This window comes from Candoia aspera, chromosome 2 (genome assembly GCF_035149785.1).
Source record: "Candoia aspera isolate rCanAsp1 chromosome 2, rCanAsp1.hap2, whole genome shotgun sequence".
NCBI classification, from domain to species: domain Eukaryota; kingdom Metazoa; phylum Chordata; class Lepidosauria; order Squamata; family Boidae; genus Candoia; species Candoia aspera.
Window position 1 is genome coordinate 216,104,130 of NC_086154.1, and position 13,583 is coordinate 216,117,712.

The following is a 13,583-nucleotide window of genomic DNA, read 5'->3' on the forward strand; positions in this document are numbered from 1 at the left end:
GGCATCCTGAACTACCCACATGCTGCGGTGTCTTCAGTATTTGCTCTGGAAAGTTTGTTTAGGAGTTAGAGAAGACTGTTAGAAATCTACCTCTTTTTTGACCAAGACTAGCTTTCCTTGCAGGCAAAGGAAGCATTATGATTATAGCAATATACATATTCTAGCTTATCCTAAGCAGCTTGCAATAAGCTATAATCATGAAGCTTTTCATTGGACATGACTTGTGTTAAATGACAGTTGATACCTAGACATTTTGAAAAAAGATGAACAAAAAGTTCTTACTTTGCCTGAAGAACTTACATGATGTGATCTTGTCCAGTGCTTCATGGTTTCCATGTTTTCAGGGAGACACAGAAAATTTCAAACTCACGACTTGTAATGGCAAGGCACATGAGCACAAGTTATAGCTTGTTCTCACTTTAAATACAATTTCTTTACTAGTATGTTACATGAAATACTAATGGATTAAGCTCGCACAAGCCTACGCCAGTGCTTTGCTACTTAATTCCACACTGGTTCAAAAGATTTCAGCAAGAAATCCATTTGCTGGTGGTTGATTTAAAGAGATCAGAACGTTGCTGTGAGTGGAGGAAAAATATACAGTAAAAAACAAGGAAAGGTAGTGTATTTCTGCACAGAAGTACTACTGCTCTGAGTTCAGCTCCGATATAGTCTGTTAGATTTACAGTCTGACTCTGAGTAGTATGAATGTTTATGGACTCTTTTTATGTATCCTGACTTATTCCAGGCCTTACATAAACTTCTACTGCAGTTCAGTGCATCGTATATAATTTATGAGACATATTTTAATGAAATTCTGGATTTCTTATTCCATAGAAATCTTTTGTTTCCTATTCTTAAGATCTCTCAGACTTTCCATTGAGAATGTGGTCATCCTAGAAAAAGGAATTATACCTTTTTTCCCCTTAGGTAGACTACAGTTATTTATTATTTATTAAAGATTTATATGGCCGCCCAACTCACGGTGACTCTGGGCAGGTTACAAAAATAAAACCCCAAATACAAAACTCGCTACACTCCCACCCCCCTGGCAGCAATAATACATTAGAATAAACCACTCGATGGGCTTTGCATCAACCTGGGATCCCCAGGCCCGCTGGCAAAACCATGTCTTCAGGGCCTTTTGGAAGAGTAGTAAGATGGGGGCCAATCTTATTTCTGTGGGGATGGTGTTCCACAGGGAGGGAGCCACCACAGAGTAGGACGTTCTTCTTGGTCCCCCTAGGTGGACCTCCTTAATGGGGAGGACCCACAACATACCCCACCTCCCTAATCTGGTGGGTCGGGTAGATGTAACTGGGAAAAGGTGATTCTTCAAATAACTCAGATTATTTTATTTTTTTTAATAGCATCAATCACAGCATGCATAATAATTATTTCAAAATAATTATGTGATACTTTCATCTTCTCACCCAAATACTGTAATAAGGCTTTACTTCTTATAATCTAAATTAATGAATTCTTTGAGAAAATCACCAAATTTGTGTTTCTTTGGTTTTTCTGTATTTGGTCTTTGTGTGTTGCAAGTGACATTTGAGTGAGATTATAATATAATAGAGTAGGTTAGTTTTGCACAGTGATACTTAGGGACCCTAACCTTTGGTTTCCTGTGCCAAAGTTTGTACCTTTTTTTGTGCTGTTGCACCAAGCATAAATTTTGACTCTCCATAGTTAAGAGGTAAAGATCAGGGTTTGGGGATCAAATTTGGGGCTAATTATTGTTTTAGTTTTGCAACTCAGTATAATCAGGACCCTGGAACTGTTTTGGTTGTGCTGCAGTTGAAGAAAGGCTTCAAGCTGACTGAAAATATTGGTGGCAGGCAATAGATTTGGGCTGAAGGTGAGACTTTTAAGGAATATGATTGATCATTGAGGTTTTCCAGAATTTTAATAAAAGGAAATTTCAGTTTGACAGTTGAAAGCATGTCCATTAATGATAATTAGAAAAATACCACTGAAAACTAGTTAGTAGAGCTGTGCGGAGCTTTGTATTCAAAAGCAAAAACATGCTTCAGAGCATGTAGGAGTGCAGGCACCACACTGATCTGCAATTACATAAAGCAGCCACGTATTTTTCCAGGAACCCATGACAGCTAAGGTGGGCAGCAGCAGCAGAGTCCCAGGAAAAGGCACTTAAGTAATTCAGACAGGGGCTGCTGGGCTTATGTCCTCCTCATCTGCTCTGCAGTATCCTTTTGCCTTTGTATCCAAAGCATTGCGCAGCAGAGCCTTGTTAGTGGCTGAGCGGCAGAGTTCATAGCTTGGGTGGTATAAAATTGTGCTGTAAAGTGGGGTTGAACCTCAAGTAAGTAACAGTCTAGCACACACAGATTTCTGGAGGTGCTCTGACTTTCCACAAGGACATAAAGGCACTTTAATCTATTCTGAGAATCAACAGTATTAATTTAAGTTTAAGTTTAAATTTAAATACAGACAGCTCTGGAAAATCATTGCAATCTCAGAACAACTTAAAACTTTGCAATCGTTATACCATTGTTCGCTTTTAAGAAAAATTACCTCAGCATACTAAAATAGGACCACAAAACACATACGTAATATACAGAACTTGACAAATCAATAGTGATTCAGTTTATCGTAGGTAAATTTAAATGTAACAAAAAATAAAACATTTAATTCCTGCACACTTATATACTCTCCATACATACGTGCATATGCTGTTAGTCAGTGCATGCATGCATTTCAGTAGAAAAAAATGTGCACTAGATTCCATGATACTGTAGTTGTTTGTATGTGGGGAGATTCTTCCACCTATGTTTGCTTGTTAGCAATGGAAGTTTGATCCCATTACTGTCTGAAAGACTAACAGGCAGAACTGTTACTCTGTTTTCCTGGACTGGGAATTGAAACTTTATCTGTCAGGTTCTTAGAACCAACGTTGATGTAGCTAATATATCATGGATGTCAAGGTCAAAAGTGGTCAGACTAATGTCTAAACTAATAATCATTGCAACTGTAGAATCAGTATTCCTCTTACCTGCTTCTAACAATTGCAGGTTGCAATTAGTAAGCATTGAGTTCAGTTCAATGAGTAAGCCAAACAGATCTTCCTTATGGGAAGTGGGGGAAGAATCAAATAAAGTCAGAGGATGCCTGCATGTAAGGTCAGTACATCTACAAATATTTGGTATCACCCTTATCATATTAGGAAACGAGCAAGAATTGTGTTTCTTATCCTCCGTCGCATTTTGGTTTATTTATTTATTTACTTAGACAACCTAGTATTTGGAGCCTTAACTTACAGAGATTGATAAGGAAGCCAGGAAGTGCAGATGCTAACCAAACAGGAAGAGGAAAAAACAAAATCTTTCCACACATTGCTTGATTAGTATAGATTTCCAATTAAAGATTTACAAATGTATATACAGAAAGTGTTGGGGGAACATAGACTCAGTAAAATTGTACACACAATTTGGACACAGGGGATTTTACAAAGTAAGGGAATGATTAAGGGCACTGAAAAAAGTATCAGTGTGCTTCTACTTGGCTTGAATGCTTTTCTTGGAAACAGTGTTTTATGAGAAAAAGACCAGAATATGATCACATTTCTGTCTATCTTCAAATCTGTAATATAACATAAGAAAACTGTGCTCAGTAAAATCTGTGTTTGAAAATGAGTTGTTGGGAAATCACTTCTTGAACATTATGTCACTGAAATCCTGTGAAACTAATTGAAGTTTGCAGAAAGTCCTATAAAGGTTCTTTCCAACATGGTATTCCTGAATTTTATCTATCTATCAAATTTATCACCACCCATCTCCCAAAAAGGGACTCTGGGTGGTTTGAATTTGAATATGTTTATATAATCACATGACCTATAAAGTATTGAAAGTAGTTTAACTGTTCTGCAGTAAAGACACTTCTGAGTAGAAAATTTCATCTTGTATGGGGATGACAGCAGACCCATCATTTCACCAGCAGTTCTTTTTAAGTAACAGCAGAGATGGTGCCCGAGTGTTATTTGGTCATTCTGTCTTCCTCCAACTTTTTCACTATAAACATTCCTAAAATTTTAATCAGAAATCTATACTATTCAGCTAAGGTCTTGGGAGATTTTTTTCTTAACTGTATAAGGAGATATATATATCTAAGCATATTAAGCATTTAGCGACTCATATATATATATATATATATATATATATATATATATATATATATATATATGCATATTAAGATATGCTTATATATATATAGATATAGATATATGCTTAGATATATATATAGATATAGATATATAAGCATATTAAGCATTTAGCGACTCACATACATACATACATATATATGAGAGTCGCTAAATGCTTATTCGGGGGCAGAATTGATAGTATTTCATGCCCATCCTAAAATAATAGTACGTACTAAAAATTACATTATTTTGGCATGAGTGTTAAGTATAACTACATTCCTTGAGAACACATAGGCTTGGAGTGTATGTTTTCTTCCTCAGTCATAGATGAGAATTGTTGCCTCTGAGGGCCTTATGTATTGGGCTTTATAAATTCACTAACAGGTCAGGAGCACTTACAGCAGTCACTCCACAGGGAAGAGGAATGAGCAGAATATCCTGTAGGGAACCATCATGCATACACAGAATGGAGAGTAAGATGATCTAATAGAGAGGTTTTTTTTAGCAAGGGAAGAGGTTTGATTGTATCATATTTCTAGGATTCTATTAATAATGCATGAGAGCAAGGAAAGGATTTCAGACCTTTGAAACAGATGAAGACTAAAGGACCTTTCTATCCACTTGACACACAGTTGTGCATGAGACAATATGCATCATTTTAAAAAGCTACGTGATGCTACAATTACAGAGTTTAGCAACAAAAAATACAATTGTTTTCTATTTCAGTTCTCCAGTTCAAATCTCAGAATGCTGAAAAATGCATTCTACTTAACTAGCATGCTCTTGTGAAAATGTCAGCAGAAAAACTAAAGCAGGTGAAATTCTGAATCAGATTCAGAAATACTGTTGCTTTGGTTATTTCATTAATTGTACAGCACTTTTATATGGTCCATAGGCTACACAACTTCTCTGATTCCTGTTCATAAATCATATAGAATGCACAAGCATTTTCATTTTAGCAGCATGGAAACTGATGAGAGAGGGGTTCACATATTAGAATAAACCAGTGTGATTTGTAAAGAAGCAGTGGACATGGACAGTCAGTTCAGATCCCTGTTCCTTGTCTGAATAATCTTAGGAAACTCCCTCACAGGGATGACATGTTGCTCAAACTTTTCTGACATCCTTTGACAACCCTTGTAACAAATAACAACAATTAAGCTGGTATTACTCTTATTTCCTGGATGGACTTTACAGGGTATTAAATTTGGGGGAATGAGAGCCAGTTTGGTGTAGTGGTTAAGGCATCAGGCTAGAAACTGGGAGACTGTGAGTTCTAGTCCCACCTTAGACACAAAGCCAGCTGGGTGACCTTGGGCCAGTCACACACACACTCAGCCCTAGGAAGCAGGCAGTGGCAAATCACTTCTGAAAAACCTTGCCAAGAAACTGCAGGGACTTGTCCAGGCAGTCTCCGAGAATTGGACACGATTGAATGGATTAAAAAAGGGGGATGGGCAAAGATTGCTTTTGGCCTCAGAGTTGTCAGGCTAGAGCTTTCTCAGTATAAACAGCACAGATTTATTGAACAAGTCTGCACTTGCAGATTTGTTGTGCTGCAGACCATCCCTGTGAGATTAGCAAAGTGTGGCCTAGAAGATTCCTGTCAAGAAGAGCCATTTCTGTTTTTATGAAACCTTCACATGCCCTTTTAAAAAATACAAACAATTTCTGGATGTTAGGGCAGGATTTTTTAGATGTTGGCCTTACAGTTGACCTTATCAATAGTTAGAAAGTATAAATGCTAGGCTCTACAAAATTTATTCCACCCTGAGTTCTCTCTGGCACCTAATTAAACAGTGGAGGACCTGAGGCCCCCGTACAGCTGACCACCAAATCTTGAGACTGACAATAGCAGAGGCTAATATAGCCATCCCAGGACTCTTGCCTTTAATCCATCTCTCCATTAACTCTACACATTTGTCTGTGGAAATGTCGGCCTCCTAAGAAAAGACTAACTAGCGGTATCCTGAATAGGAGCACTTGTGAATACTTAGCAAAAAGCATGAGCTGTTTTCACACAGATACAAAATTACTGCCCTCATTTAGACAGCTTGGGCTATTTTGTAACAAATACTGGAATTACCTTTGTTTTCTAGCTTGAACCAATTTCTGCACAGATTATTGAATACTGAATTTGTCACATGTTTGTTTTGAGAGACTTCTGTACTTAACAAACAGAGTTGCAAATTGCTGTATAGTATGTGAAAGCTTTAACAATGCTTGCAGATGAAGAAGGGTGGTCGTGGTGAAAGAGAAGAAAAGCCACTTTGTTTTCTTTAAGAATAAACTTTGGTACCGAATCTACTGCTGATGAAATAAATTCTGTGCAGCACAATGTACATTTTTTCCTAAATATCAGTATACTCGCTGTAGGAAAAACATGAATCAGCCCTTGAACCAGAAAATAATAACAGGCCTGTGCTATTCCAAGGAGCCTACTGTATAGATATGAAATAAGAGAATATTTAGAAAAGAAACATTTGATAATGAATTAGAAATTTACTTTTGTATATATTAAGAAATGTTTATACATTTATCCTTGAGGAAGAATGAGAATTGTAATACTCAACTGACCAAGGATTAGTGGATCACTCAAGTACTTTTGTTAATATTAGATTGACTTGTTCTACAAAACCTGGGCTATCTAGCAACAAAAAATTGAAACCAAGGGATGAAACTTAAGGCCACCTCACAAGTTTCTTTTTCCAACTACAAGCTAATTTGTAAATAAAAGTATGTTGAATAGCTTTTTAATTCTCCATTGAAGGGGGAGAGGTTACTTAGTAATGAATTCTGATGTCTTCATGTAGCAACTGCCTCGTACAGTGACTGTTCGCAGTTACGACAGAGATGAAAAAGTAACTTTGCTACCAATCCTCACATTTATGAGCTTCTTAGGTCTGTAAAGCAAAGGAAAACTAAAGTAAGATCATAAGCACAGTCGCCATTTCACTTAGCGACTGCGTTGCTTAATGACTGAGTTGCTGGTCCCAATTATGGTCGCTAAACAAGGACTATCTGTGTATACCACTTTTCCATCATAAAAAGAATATGCCTTTCAGGTATTGAACAGCATATGATTTTTATAACATGAAAGTTTTGATTCATTTGTAAAAGATTAACAGAAGTCACTGTTCATCAGCAGAAGGATGAGGAAAACTAAATTCTGGTAGAAGCAATAAAATTAATAAAAAAGATAAAGATAAAAGGCATTTATGTAGAAAGATAGGCTTGTCAAAATTTGAAATAATCTGACATTGCTCTCCTAAGAACATTTATATGGCACACGTGAAGGATTTATAAAATATAAATCTGAATATTTAGATTTTTTGGACTGCAGAATACAAAGCATAAATTTCTAAGAAATATAAAGAAGGATGCCATTAATGGAAATGCTGTTCCTTATAGTTACATAAATGTTTCAGTTAATATTATTATTACTTTTTAAATACCTTGCAATATTTTTGTTTACTGCTGCTTGTCAGAACAGGGCTTGGAGGGAGATCCTGGCCACATTATTTGCATGAAAAAAAGGTGAAAGATGAAAGGTCCCCTGTGCAAGCACCGAGTCAAGTCTGCAGGCAGGTTTAATTTCTGGCCTTTTGAGGGGCAGCTGGCAAAGCTGTCTGTGACCCTGGAGAGATGCTGCCAACTGGAGATGAGTCTGAGCTAGATGGACCAGTTTCAGTGTAGTTCAGTTTTACTGTTCTGTATAGGTATAGATGAAGAAAATCCTCTTCAGGTATTGATTTGAACATGTCACAAACTGGTACAGAGCAGAACTGTGCACACAGCTCTATTCTGTACTTTTCCTGACCTCCATGTGTGCAACTAGGAGTTACGGAGAAGAGTTGTATTTGTGTTGGCTTGGATGCTCCTAAAAACTTTTGGCATTATCTGGGTGCTGAATGAAGCAAGGGACCAGATTCCACTGACAGCTATATTTGGTTCCAATCCAACCCAAGCACAAGGCTCCTTCAGCCCTGCTGAGTTCTTGAAAGCATTAAATCTTTTAGTAATATGTGCAAAGGCTATTCCTTAGGAAAGGATGTTTGGAAGCACAAGAAGCACCCCCTCTCCTGTTACTCTTCCAAATCTGCCATACCTATTATTAAACCATGGATTTCTCCCTGCCCCCTCAGTTAAATCAGATCAGGCTGTGACTCAGATAAGGGGTGTTTCTTAGTCTGTAACGTTCTGTCTCATTTCATTAATAGAGGTTCATCCTTAGCAAGCATGCTTTATAAGTTGATCAGTGATGACAACATTGTTTAGGAAGCATTCCTTTAAAATAGAATTTGTCCAACTCAAATCTACCAGAAAGGGCAGTGCATTTGGCTTTTGGCATTGTAGATGGCGCCACCAGGAGGCCAGATTAAGGCTGCAGTTGTAAATAAAAAGTTAACAGCTCATGTTGTACCAACAGTAAATTGTACTGGCTCCTTGAAAGTGATGCTGGGTTCATAAATTTTTTTCAGTATTGTTGTTCTTTTGTCTTGTTGTAGCTATTCATTGTCATGAATCACAGTTTTTAAAGAAAAAGGATAATTAGAATAAAGCAGTAATTTGAATCCTAGCAAGGATTCAACAATCCTAACAAGTTTAGGACCAAGCAGCTTTTCTTCATTTTGACAATGAAACTATAATTCTTGGCATTTTCATAGAAACTGTACAGTGTCATTATTCTTCATGGCAATTTTCACCTTTCACAAGAGGAATTGCGGGACAAGGATTTGTATAAATCGGACTATAGGAACTCTCCAAAGCTGACATATAATTTCCAACTCTGCGCTGGTATTAGGACTGCGCCTGCTGATATAATGGTTCAGAAGGTGCTTAGTGCATGACAGAGGACCAGCGAGCCTCTCCGTAAAGCTGCCATGTCATTTTTCAGGTTTGTGTGCAAGCCAAACTAAAAACACAGTTGCTTTAAAGAGGGGCCTGCTTCCCCCCACTTGGCACTTTCTGAAGCATCTCGTAGTTAGCACTACTTAAAGAGAGGTTGAAAACTAGGTATGTGTTTGTCAAGTGTGACTTGTTTACAGTTTCATGAGAAATAGGTTGGACATCCTGGAATTGCTTTACAGTGAAAGGCAAAATATAAGACATTGAGAGCCAGTGGGATGTACTGGTTAAGATGCAGGAAAGACACTGGGAGACAGGTTTTAGTCCACCCTTAGCTCCAGTAGCACACTCAGTGACTTTGGGTCAGTCAGTCACTCCCAGCCCACTCTGCCTCACAGGGCTGTTGTGGGAAAAAATAGGAAGAGAAAGCAGTATGTCCACCATCTTGAGCTCCTGAATAAAAAAGTGGGATTTAAATTGAATATATAAACAAATATAAAATACATTTGGATCCCCCTTCCCCTGATATCCAGCAGGCACCTACCCACCTAGCCTTCTGAAAAGTCTTCCACAGGTGTTGGGGTGGTGTGTGCCGTAGGCCAATAAAGGTTGTTTGTGGGATGTGAGGGGTGTGTTGCTTCGGGGGGTTCTAGGAGTTTTGATTCTGTTTTTTATATTTATTATTGTTTGTAAGCTGTCCAAGGTTGTGCTACATAACATGGGCACATAAATCTATGAATGAATGAATGAATGAATGAATGAATGAATGAATGAATGAATGAATGAAATTTCCTTTTAGGGGGAGATGGGCAGTGATAGAAATGTGAATAATAAATAAATAAAATAAAATAAAATAAAATAAAATGAAGGCATATTTTACATACAAAGTTACCGAAGTTAGTAGAATAGCGATTGCATTAGCAATTAGCAATAATATGTAATAGCACCAGTATCTTCCATACTGAAGCAGCCTTGGAGTGGCTTAAGTGAGGTCTAAGAGCCGTGCTTGTGAATATCATTTGGACTCCGTATTTGCAGTTCTCCAGCAGAGTGGGACTTGCAGCAATACTTCCAAGGTATTATGAGAAGACCTGCATCACAGAAAAATAGTCCATGCTGTCACTCCTTTAGGCAGCTGCAAACCTCAAGCAATAAGGTTAATTAATATATGAACAGTAGTAACCCAAGTAACCCAACACAGTAGTATTGCTGTGGCTTCCATGCTGTCAGAGTAACCCAAGTTGCTCAACTTGCAGATGATAAAAGAAATTTTATTCAACTTACTTGTCCTGTGTAGATCATCTGGATTGATAGTATTGTTTTGTGCTTTCCAGAGAAAAGAAGCTGAAAGCCAGAGTGCAGGAGTTGGTGAGTGCCTTAGAAAGATTAACAAAGAGCAGCGAAATTCGGCATCAGCAGTCTGCAGAGTTTGTCAATGACTTGAAAAGAGCAAACAGGTAAAGGGTTCCTCCAGTCAGTGACAACAAACTGTACACTGAGCTGAGCTCACATTGTTTTTTGTCATGCTTGCTGTGAACTAGTATATGTAGTGTACGTGGTTGTGAATGTACTAGCAGAATGTTGGGGTTATGCTCAAAGCAGAGTACAGCCGCATAAACAGGTGGGATTGAAAAGTTGGTGTGGGGATCCTGTCTAGTATGCCAGCAAATCGGTGTCTATTTAAGATGCTGTCAATCAGAATGGATGTGTAGACATGACTACCTTGACCTTCTGTTACTGTGTTTCCAATAGTAACCTTGTGGCTGCCTATGAGAAAGCAAAGAAGAAGCACCAGAACAAGCTGAAGAAACTGGAGTCCCAGATGATGGCAATGGTGGAAAGACATGAGACTCAAGTCAGGATGCTCAAACAAAGAATTGCTTTGCTGGAAGAAGAGAACTCAAGACCCCATACCAATGAAACATCACTTTAAGAGATACTTGTTTTCTTTTAATCAATGTGCCATTACAAAAGACTCCTTACAAAACTCATTGAGATGGTAAACGCAGATGTGAATTGATTACAAACCAGGCAGAGTTGGAGATCAGTACCTCACAGAAAGATTGCAACTTCCACAATACACAGCCATGGGCAGGAGCCCCAAAAGAAGTGTTTCTGAATAGCTGAGCATACTCAGTGCCTGATGGTAAATGTATCAGTTTATCACATTTTCATGTAATAATGTTACTGACGTTATTACAGATTCTCTTTTAAATTTCAAATTTGTATGAGTAAGTATATTCTTTTGCTTTTATTCACTGAACGCTCTCTTTGGAATCTACCATAACAATGAGGCAATGCTAAACACCAGCCATACATCGCTTTCATTTGGATAATAGCATTTCTTTTCCCATTTTCTTCTGCCGTTCAGTCTGTATTACCCCATCTGGGACACAAGAGGTCAAGTATTAGCACACAATTGGCTTTTAGGGGAACAGGAGTTACTCTTACTTCAAGATGGTGGGAAATCACAGGAAGTTCTGCACGCATATAGTTATTGCAGTGATGAAGGTTTAAGTGGCTAAATAGCTGTTGCATCCCATTTCAAAAGGAAGATATAATAGAAAAGTGATTTTAAATTGGGCCTTTCAAAATGGAGACTAAACCAGTTATTTCTTTTTGCTTCTCATTAAACAGCAGTAAAAATACAGGCAACTGAAGAATTTTATCTCAAACCAACTGGAATAACTTCCCTGCTACAGCTGGTGCCTCTGTCTTTCTGTCCAATAGTACCATTTTCAGGATGTGCCCACTGTAGATGCCCCAGGATTATCCTGGTGCATGATTTGATAAAACTGCAGTTTGCCAAGTCAGTCTGTCATGGGAATAGAATTCATATTAATTCGGAGACTAACCATCTAGTGCAGTGTTTCTCAAACTTGGCAACTTTTAAGATACGTGGACTTCCAGCATGGCTGGCTGAGAAATTCTGGGAGTTGAAGTCCACGTATCTTAAAGTTGCCAAGTTTGAGAAACACTGATCTAGCATCTAAATATAAGCTAAATATAACAATATTCCATCATTACTGTTGTCCATTACAAATAAGAAGTTACTCTTAATTTACAGCAGCTATGCATTTTACAAAAAAAGACCAAGGAGCATATTGCCGGACAGTATCTAACCCTTTGTTCTCAGTATCTAAATTAGAAGGTTGTTGCAAGGTATTCTAGAATGAAGGGTGGTTTGGTGTAAGATTCCCATAAATCTAACTGCTTCCCAACTTTATAGCTCCAAAGTAATAATATTCCACTTCACTCATTTTGCTTTTATTTTCTGGTTGAAACCAGCCTAAATTAGAAGGAATGTGCCTGATTAAATGAATGTAAATGTACTTGCAAAAATCTTTTGGGAAAATTTCCAGCAGGGATCAGTTATGGTGCTAATACTGTCCACTCAGTTCAGTGAAACCATATCAGTTAGAATTAGAGGAGACTGCAATATTATGTCCCTTAAATCTTAATGTCCCTTTTTAAATTGAAATGTCTCTTTCTAGTCAGCTATTTTTCTTTTCTGTTACAGCATTCAATGCAGCAATAATTGTTTAGTCTGTTGTATAGACGTGTCATCAAACAGTCTTTAAGGATAATCCTCAATCATGGCACATGCTGTGCTCTGCTGCCTTCCTTTTAGAATGGTTTCTCCTTGCACTGTGATTCTTGGAATGCCTACAATAAGGCCAATAGCCCTACCAATTTCTTCTTAGCCCTACCAATTTCTTCCATATTTAATCACTGTAGGTAATTTAATATGCTTTTCAATCAAATGGAAATGTTGGAGTCTTGTTCCCATTTCTTTTCCAGTGAAGATCAGTACCTAATCATGTTTTCAAACGGAGAAGTTAGATAGATCTAGCCTGCATTATTTGTTTAGGACTACTTAATAATATCATCTCAACTTGCAGCTGTCCAAAATAAGAACTATGTAAGGGCTTATTTTCAAAGGTATCTGTGCATTTGAATTTGGTATGGACAAAATTAAGGCTGCAGTGCTTTAGTCCCTGGCAGAATGTTTCACTTTGCCCTTTCCAAAAGTGGAGTTTAAAAAAAAAACCCACAAAGCCTCCCAACCCGTTTCCGTACCATGCAATCGTCTACAGCTCTTGCCTCATTAATATCTGAGCTGACCTCTATGACAGGTTTGGGAAGGAAAGGAAAGGATAGGGAAGGAACGCATGCCCTGGAGCTGATTAATTCCATCTCTTTTTCATTCAGTGGAGAAAAATGGCCCACCAACGTGAGCCTCACAGGCTTTGAGTATGACACACATCCCTCACCTCTGACTCTCCCCATCCCCATGTGACACCCGTGATATTGCTCTGCAGGTTTTCCACATTAGACTTCATTTGGGCTCAATTTTCTTGCTCTTCTGTTTTTTTTTCAATATAGTACATCTATTTTATGACAAATGTTGTAATAGTTAGGCTAATCATCATCTCCATTATCTAAGCAAATCAGATTTTATTAACAAGATTTTATTCCATGGAGAAACTGTTATTGTTTCTCAAAGTGTATTGATGACTTCCTGTAGTAAAATGTGATGGGAATTCACCTATTTTGTTCCCTTTTTCTTCAC

General features: G+C 37.8%; 1 protein-coding gene across 1 annotated transcript in view; it reads left to right on the forward strand.

Moving 5' to 3' along the window:
* The window catches only part of LOC134491526 (colorectal mutant cancer protein), a 157,136-nt gene extending 144,628 nt beyond the window's left edge, over positions 1 to 12,508 (forward strand). The window contains exons 16-17 of the mRNA XM_063295337.1: positions 10,345 to 10,467; positions 10,763 to 12,508. Of these exons, the coding sequence (XP_063151407.1) occupies positions 10,345 to 10,467; positions 10,763 to 10,943 (304 nt within the window). The 3' untranslated portion in view covers positions 10,944 to 12,508. The remainder of the gene's footprint in view (positions 1 to 10,344; positions 10,468 to 10,762) is intronic.
* The last annotated feature ends 1,075 nt before the right edge of the window (positions 12,509 to 13,583 follow it).